We start from the raw sequence: 8,867 nt of genomic DNA, 5'->3' as shown, positions 1-8,867 counted from the left end.
CTTCAAAAGACCTGAAATTAAGATATATAGTGGCAATAGCAAACTCGGGTCGATGATTCGATCATTCCCGGCCATTCATGGCTGAAGATTTTAGTATAAATCTAGCTATTTTTAATTCAAAAAAAGAGAACGACTGGGTGCCAAAAATTTGTTAAATTACAAAGCTGCAAATCCTTTCAGGTTCCTGTTTCGTTTCATTTTCACATTAAATCAATATTATACTAGTACTATACCATATATCGATATATGGATAAACGAAGTTCTAGAGAGTCCTAATGAGTTTTTCTTGGGAAGCGGTTCAGTAGTGGCAAAAACTATACTTTTCCTTTTTACAATAATAGCCAAGTTCCACCGCTTTACCCTAACTCATCAGTCATTCATTGATTATGCGGGGTATCTTTAGCAATATAGCACGGTCTAGAGATACTTTTCTTCCATATATAAAACTAGTCGCGGCACATCCAGATTGTTCAGTACGTTCGCCGGAGCACTACCAGAAAGAAACGGAGACCAGTGGAAAGTTGCGGTATCTCTACTGCAGTGTCGTGGCTCAAGTTTTAACCTTTAGTGATAGTGTAAATTTAGTCTTACTTAAATAGATTAAAAGTGCGGATTGTTTTTGAATTCGAACCGAACATGGCGAAAGTTTTATGTTTAATCGCAATGTTTGTGGTAATGCTCGGAGTGGTCCATTCGCATACGTACCATTCCGGTTCCTGCCCGAGTGTTGAACCAATGCCTGGATTTAATATGAAACAGGTGATTATCACTTACGTATTTTGTTTGTTTTTTTTCTAAACTTTTGGAGGAGAGTGGAAACCTTAGTAATGGACTTGAGTAATTATGTTTACGATATGACACATTGCAAACCGGTTTTTTCATAATAATAGCAGGCCATCGTGGAGTACAGTTAAGCACACGACATAGACACGCTCCTTAAACTATATTAATGAGGACACTCTGTTAATAATTTCACCGTATAATTACCTTGGGGTCTGGCGAAAAATAGCATGCAATATCCACGCAAACAAGATTCAATTAAAATAAAATTGTTTATAAATTTGGCAAATATTTATTCTACAAATGAGATTTGAACCTAGTTTGAGGGTTTTCCGGAAATACCGAGTACCTACATACGTAGTATTTTTTCTGTTTCACTCCAAACATTTAATTGAACGAAGCTAAATTTCTGCGTACTTTGTCTCATTGAAAGATTGTGCGAATTGACCTTTTAGTGGCCTCAAGTATGTAGATAAGTGTACGACCGCGATTAGGGTCTTGTTTTCTTATTTTTGGCAAGAACGTTGTAGTGATGCGAAGAGACTTTTTAATGAGAAGTTTAAGAAAACATAATACATTTGGCATTACCTTAACTATGTACAGATTGATCTGCTGGTAAAATAGTAATATAGTCTCCGCAAGAGGGCAGATTTCTGTAGACCTGATATTAAAATATTTATGTTATATTTTGAGGTCTAGAGTTAATATGGTGAAGACGATTTTTTGACGTTTCTCAGTCGGTTCAATTTCTCAGAACAAGGTGTACTAACCTTTGAAGATTGAACATTTTCTTCCTTCACCTTTTTAAGGTTTTGTGTTGAAATCGGTCACTTTTTTAAAAAGCACATTCTCAGAAGTTACCCAACCGAAAAAATTAAAAAAATTCTGGGCGTCCTTGTATACGGTATAAATAAAGTTAATAGTTAGCACTTACTGTACTCTTGGGAGACTTAGTGGAAACCACTCCTAAGTTCAGCCTGCAGTCTGCAGTTTGGTGTCAATCCTACTATTATTAATGAAGTTATAATAGGTCCAAGATCAGTGAAATTGCTCTATCTAAGAAACAAAACGTCAGTATCATATTGAGGTAAATAATCGGACATACTTACGTTACGAACTATGTACAAATCCAATCCTCGTGTGGTCCTGCAGCACCAAGCTCCCGATTTTCGACTTGTTTTACTTTCTAATACCATATAAAAATAGAATTTTTGGCATTTTTGATATCTTTTTACCATATTCGAGGAAACCAGGATTGTACTTCCTCTCCATACCACTTACTGCTGGGAAATAATGTACCATTTAAGTAGCGAAAAATAAGTTGATATAAAAGCATACTTCAAGTCAATTTTAATGAGGTTTGGTTGGATGGTGAAGGTTCAATGATCAACTGGTTGCGCGTCAGTATTAATCCTCTATGTTAGCATCCAGGCTTTAGTGGTCCATTGTATGAGTATTTGACACCCCTTTCTAATGGATTATCCCAGATTCATTTATATACATATTGCACGTTTTCCGCTGGTGGATGTTATGCAACCTGAAGTTCATCAACAGGAACAATCTATATCTTTTACATCTTTAGGTAGGGCACGCACATGGGAAATGGTTCATAGATTCCGCTTCCTCTTTACAGGACGGACAGGTATCTTCTTGTAGAATTCCTATGCTGAACATATGTTCAGCTATTGAATTATCACCAATTAGAATATCAACAATATTTCTGCTTTTCGACAGAATAAACTTTGGAGTACGTTTATGTGTTTTTGACATGAAAAGTTTGATGTGCCTAGAAACGTTAAGGCTCTGCCACCCGTCATTATGAAAGACTTGTTTCGAATTTTTGATATTTGCAAATTGCGATTCGAGTGTCGTCTAAGCGCTCGTTCATCAACCTGGTTGCTGCCCTTAGGATCACATACATTTGAACCTGAAAGACCATTGCATATTGTCAGACAAAAAAGTTAACTTCTCGTTTTTATTTGAAATGTAGACATCAGCTCTAGAACTCTGTCAATTTTGAGTCTGTTCTACATTTGAGGATAACTTCACATCTTGTACCAAACTGAATTCAGTTCTCCCAATAATTCGTTTAATGCTCTGTGCTTCTTAAGTTCGATGTTTCCCTGTAGATCTAAACAAATGATTCTGTGTTGGTCTCATTGCAATCGTCTGAATATATATGTATATGAAAGTGTGGAAATTGAGTAATGTATTTAGAAGTGCGCTGGATGTCGTACTCAGATCGCCGGTAAAACCCAGATATACAGTTCTTAATGATGAGGTTAGTTTATGGTAAAAACTCTTTTGTATCATCTTAACCTACCATACTATGGATGAATAAGCGAACATCGGCCATCGCATATACCCACATTTTCACATGAGTCCTAAGTCCCCATATCATGGCAAAAGACCACCTTGGCAGCCCATAGGCTGTGAGAGCTCAATTCAAGTCTTTATTTCAAAAAAGCCTTGTATCTTTGCACTGCTAACACAGCAGCAATTAACATAGCAGAGAGTCTATTAACATATTCCACAGAAGTGGCTACAATACACCTCCTTGAGGCCAGACTTTTATTGCTTCTATCGTTAGGAAGCGATGAACACTTTTTTCAACATATAGCAATCTCTGCGCTTACATAACATAGATCTACTCAATTAAAGTATCATTATCACCATGCTGCATGGCGGTATCATCGAGTTTTTGGAAAGGTCACAGTGAAAAATTATTTCAATGTCCACAACCACTCCCATCGTGTACTCGCGTTTCAAAGTTGTTTCCTCTATCTATGAAACCAAGGAATGAAGAGAAAACTCACAGGACTTTCCACGCTGGCAGGCCTGTTAGTTTTCATTTAGTTTCCCTCAAATGCGACGCTCAACACATTCTTCCAAACATTTCAATGAGGATGATATTAAGCTGATTTGGTTGAAGTTCTTTGGATTTGAATAGTCATTTTTACTAAGCTTCGGTATAAAGGCTACCTTAACCTTCTGCCAAGAGGTATATTATTTCTTCTAGGTGCTCTATACCCGCTTTGAAGCGCTCACACGAAAGTATAACAGCTCTTGTTTTTCCAGCGATAACCATTACTTTCGCATTCGAATTCTTCCTGCAACACTTTCGTGTTGAAAGGTTCTCCTGCATGGGTATTGTCGAGTTCGTGAAAGTTCCATCTGGTTTTCCAAGAGAGTCGAACTTGGCCGTCTTATTCGTTTTAACAACTCTTTCTGCACACTCGCGTGTGTAGTTTTCGTACCGAAAGTGGGCAGACACGAAGGACTTTTGGTCAATCAGGCTTACCTCTTTCGCGTTGAAGATCCTAGAGTGCGTTCTGGATATCCATTTAAGAATGATCATGAAGAGGATGCTCTTTTCCAAGTCTGAATACGCCTATGTTAAGAGTGAATCCACAGAAATGGCTCTTCACGAGGTAATTAGCACAGTTGGGTGGTTGCTATAATACAAGCAATATGCCCTAGTTGCCTTCAAGATGTATGTATGGAGGGGTATCTAAAATCGTGGATTCTAAGATAAATTGGAGACTAAACAGAGGTTAAAAAGGTACAGCCTTCTTCGTCATGCAGAAGGTCCTTTGCTGCAAAATCGGGTCTTAGGCCGAGGATGGTTCTCCGGATGTACACAGTTGTGTTTAATCCTATCCTGACATTCGGTTCTGCTGTATGGTGGCAGGCACTCACCTCACCAACAATAGAATAGGAGTTTATTTTGCCACCATGTACATTATGTTCCACTTCTTGTACTTTTCACGGTAGCAGGGCTTCAGTGCGTCGTGCTTACCCCCATTTGCAGCGGTCAATGGAGATCTCCCCTTAGGATCGATCCATCTGCACGTTTCCGCGGACAGCTAGTCCTTTCGGGGCATAGTTGCCAACTTTATCCATCTCTGTAGCGAAGGAAGGCGACAATTAGGTGTTCGTCCCTTTCGAGACTTACTTCAGCACCTCTGATAAATCTACTCTTGGTTGCTATATGGTCGATCTGATTAGATATTCTTCGTCGGCCAGTCGAAAACTTCTAGATAATGTCTGACATCTTAGGCATGTTCTCCTGCGGTATAATTTCCACTTTGGATTTTTGTAATATATACGCGTTGATTGTTTGGAAGATGAGAATGAAATTGACACTGGGCAGGTCATACATTAAGAAAGGATAACAATTTTCTTCCTGGTTATGCTTTTGAGTGGAACTTTGCTTCCATTTCCATTGCATTGTCTTTTAGAAAGGCAGACAGGTGACTGTCTTATGAATTATAGTGTAGAGCAGTTAAAGTGATTCGGAACATTTGTTGATGTCAACACTGCATATCTTTAGTTCAGCGGCCTTAGATCATTGCTAACCGATAATAGCAGCACTCAGTTGCATACTTGTGAAGAATTTTGATTCACTCGACCATTATTTATCTAAATTTTCAAATCAAATCATTTCCTACTATTCCTACCTTTGTCATTAACTAAATGATTATTCACTCTAATTTCCTCCATGTATTCGTAATAAAGAGATCCATACCAATTTATGCAAATGATCAAAACAATCTGCCGGTATGGCTCGACGTGAGATTACTAAGAAATATACTTACTCACAACTCCGGTAGCTATCTCACAATATGTACATATATTGTGTGCATGATACTATTAGCCTTTTCAGTAGTGTCAACTCGAGAGTTAGGCTTCACTGTGGGTACCTCATTTATATTGGAATTGAAGGAATGACTCACTCGCTTAATTTAATCTTGGATAAAGCATTTACGAGCATTTCTTTATTCATTTAGATATGTTGATTGGTCGAGTTGCATTTTGAATTGCTTGTCACATTCATATATATGCATGAGTTTCTAGAAAATACGAAGGTTATCCGATAGTGATAGTAACGACTGGAAAAAAATTATTTGAATTTTATATTTGAACAAATAAGTTCATAGGTTTTTCTGTTCATGGAAATATTAGTGTTCTTTCCGTAGCTTCGATAATTGAATCGTTATTAGCACAATTGTATCAATACGGGACTTGAAGATGATTGTTTTTGGAATAAAATCTCGCTCCAAATAAGACGGATAATAGCGCACTAAACCTTATATACCAGTGCAACATCAGGAAAAGAAGCTTTGGTAATGAATTTTCCTTCTCTAGTGCTATCTGAAGTGCACAACAGTCGTTCAGGTTGGAGGTAGTGGACCTACACTTAAGAAAGCGGTGTTGGTCTTTCACTATGAGATGGCCAAAGTGGGTAGACAACCATTCGCTGACATACCTTTCCAAGATTATAGAACAGGAGGAGAGGAGCGAACTGTGACGGTAATTCTCAGCAAGAGAGCGATTTCCACTTTTGTGAATGGGGATGATGAGAGCTTTTTTCCGCAAGCTAGGGAAATAGTTCTCTTCGAGGCTTTTGTTGAAAATAATGGAGATGGGCAGGGACATGGACTGACCAGTTTCAAGCAAAAAGAGGTTAGGAAGATCATCTTGACCAGGGCCAATTTTGGCATCAAGCTTGTCAATGAGGTACTCGACAAGGAGAGGGATAAAAAGGGGGATGTTAGGAGATGCGGGGAAGGCTGCATCCATTAGTCGAAGGGAAGGAGAGGGAGGAGAGAGAACATGGACTGAGGAAAAGTAGTGGCAAAGTAAATCACAAGATAGTTTGGGGGAGTTAGCAGTGGAGCCAAGGAAGAGGAGATAGCTGGGCGGGACTGCGGGGATTGCGAATATGGGACCAGGATATTTTGAGGCCATCGCACTCCAGTGAGTCTCCAGCCCTGGCCAGATTTGACTTAGGAATGCAGAGGTTTGAAAGAAACGAAGTCAGTATATATTTTTTGGAGGGAGATTATAGTAAAAACTTTCTACACAGTCAATCTGTGTTTGCGATATTTCTAGCGAAAAATTTGCGAGATTAAAACGCAACACCGTCTCCTTCGCTAGTAGTGATTTTTTATTCGATATGTATCGATATTTCAGGAGCAACTTATTTCCTTCTTCAAAGTATACACTCGGCGTTGCGTTTTAATTCTACTTCTTCACAGGTTTTATTTATCCTGGCACCCATTATCCAATGACAACCCATGAAAATTTTATAGTCTTGAAATTTTTTGTTTGCCAGATAATTAGTGTCCAAATTGTTGATATTAGTTCGTGAATCGTTTCCAAAGAAATGTGACCATCCCATTAGTCTCAGAATTTTTCAAAAATTTTCAAAACTAATACTCTTCTAATCAATGTGACCGAATTCGCGAAAATCGTCTTTTCTTTTCTTCTTATAATTCAAGGAATTTTCCAATTACTTACCAAGCCTATTTCTGTTTCAGTTCCTAGGAATCTGGTATGCAATTCAGAAGACTTCAACAGCATCCACCTGTGTAATTTATAACATTACAGTGGGAGATGAACCGGGTGAATACCGTATTGAACAAACATCCCAACATTTCGCCCTTGGTTTAACCCCACTTAAGCATGAATATAGTTACACTGGCGAAATTTCAGTTCCCGATCCTGACGTTCCTGGTAAAATGCGAGTTAAATTTCCACTGAGTAAGTTGTCGAAAATTGATAACATATTATTTGACCTCTGGCTTGAGCGAGGAGATATTCTGACGATTTATTCCTGCTTACCTTTCCAGACATCGCTGGCAGCTCATCCTTTACAGTGTTCATGACCGATTACGAACAATACGCTGGATTATTCTCATGTCAAAAACTAGGGTTTGTGCATCGCCGATCTGCAACATTACTCTCCCGGACTCGCGATCTTGACAAGATCTTCGTCGACAAGATGAGAACTCGCCTGTCCTCATTCAACGTTGATCCTTTCGATTTGAGCATTATTGATCAGACCGGGTGTCCTAAAAACACCTCTCAAGGAGTCAATATTCACATCGATGATGATACTTTCTCAGCGCATAGTATTGCCAACGTATTCCGTAAGGCTGGTGAAAAGATTGGTGATGGTGTGGAGTATGCTGTGGACGCAGGAAAGAAGGTTGGCGGAGTAGCTAAAACAATTCTTTTTTAGAGCGAAATGTTAGATCACTAGTTTGTTAGAAACGTTTTACATTTTTTTTTATTTTGGCGCTATCGGGGTTAATTGTTTCCAACGTTCTTTTTGCAGCTTTACCATAAAGTAAGCGATGATGACAAAGATATCGCTTCTACTGTGGCAACAGTTTCATCGGACAAAGCCAAAAACATGGTAAATCCATCTGGAGAAAATGATGCGGAATGGGTCAGAGTATGAAAGTGAAACACCTGATAAACAATCCACTAAGTGCCTATAATTTGATTTTAATGAGAAAATGTGATTAGTAAGATACGTTGTAGAAATGTAAGAGTTTTAGTATGAAAGTCAATATAGAAATATTTAGAAAGTTTCACCTTGTTTGTTTTTTTTTTTAAATTCCGGGAAGTCGTGTGCTTTTCAGGCGCTATATCTCTTTAAAACACTATATCATGCTGGGACTTTTTAAAACAGTAGTCGGAGTATACGTGGTTCAGGTACCCTCAGATCTCTGTGTTCTCTCCTATCCATCCCCATCTTTATGGCATTAAGAGTATCTTGCATAGAACATGCAACAAGGTTCCAGATGTCCTCACTTTGCAGCATTAATTAATTAAGATATCCGGTAATAGTTGGCGCAGTTTGGCAAAATGAGGGGATAATGATGCTATTTTCGTCTTCTACAGAACAAGTCTGTGTGGCAAGCCTCGACAATCACCCGCTTGTAGTAAATATATACCGAAAGTGTCCATGCCCACCGAGTAGTTGGATTGAACCATAATTAATCATCGTCTCTTCGCGCGATAAGGTTGCGAGCTATACCTGCACGAGAGGCCGTTTCCTTATTAAAATCGGTTTACTGCCTGTCACACGCACTTCTTTCAGGAATCATTTGTTTTATTGTTTCCTCAACTTCAGTTGTGCTGACTGGTCGAACTGCTCCAAATGTCGGCAATGATTGGGGAAGTGGAGGATGAACAAATTTTTCCGTTGAAATCTGCTCGAAATGTTCTCGCCATCTATCCGTCTGGATGGTTGGCAACCAAAGTACTGTTCTTGTCATTAACGCAACAGAACT

The 8,867-nt window shown here is 38.8% G+C and overlaps 1 protein-coding gene across 3 annotated transcripts in view; it reads left to right on the top strand.

Annotated features, from left to right (window-relative positions):
* The first annotated feature begins 441 nt into the window (after positions 1–441).
* Positions 442–8,867, top strand: part of LOC119654581 (apolipoprotein D-like) — a 28,366-nt gene continuing 19,940 nt past the window's right edge. Inside the window, exons 1-4 of one of the 3 annotated variants that reach the window (XM_038060040.1) lie at positions 461–759; positions 7,104–7,326; positions 7,416–7,815; positions 7,904–7,974. In XM_038060040.1, coding sequence (XP_037915968.1) covers positions 637–759; positions 7,104–7,326; positions 7,416–7,807 — 738 coding nt within the window. In that variant the 5' untranslated portion in view covers positions 461–636 and the 3' untranslated portion in view covers positions 7,808–7,815; positions 7,904–7,974. Of the gene's footprint in view, positions 760–7,103; positions 7,327–7,415; positions 7,816–7,903; positions 8,166–8,867 lie in introns of those variants that run through there. The other 2 variants (XM_038060037.1, XM_038060038.1) reach the window with 2 other exon arrangements.

This window comes from Hermetia illucens, chromosome 4 (genome assembly GCF_905115235.1).
Source record: "Hermetia illucens chromosome 4, iHerIll2.2.curated.20191125, whole genome shotgun sequence".
Taxonomy (NCBI): Eukaryota; Metazoa; Arthropoda; class Insecta; order Diptera; family Stratiomyidae; genus Hermetia; species Hermetia illucens.
Note: the sequence above shows the minus strand (reverse complement) of the source record. Positions and strands in the feature narration are given on the sequence as shown.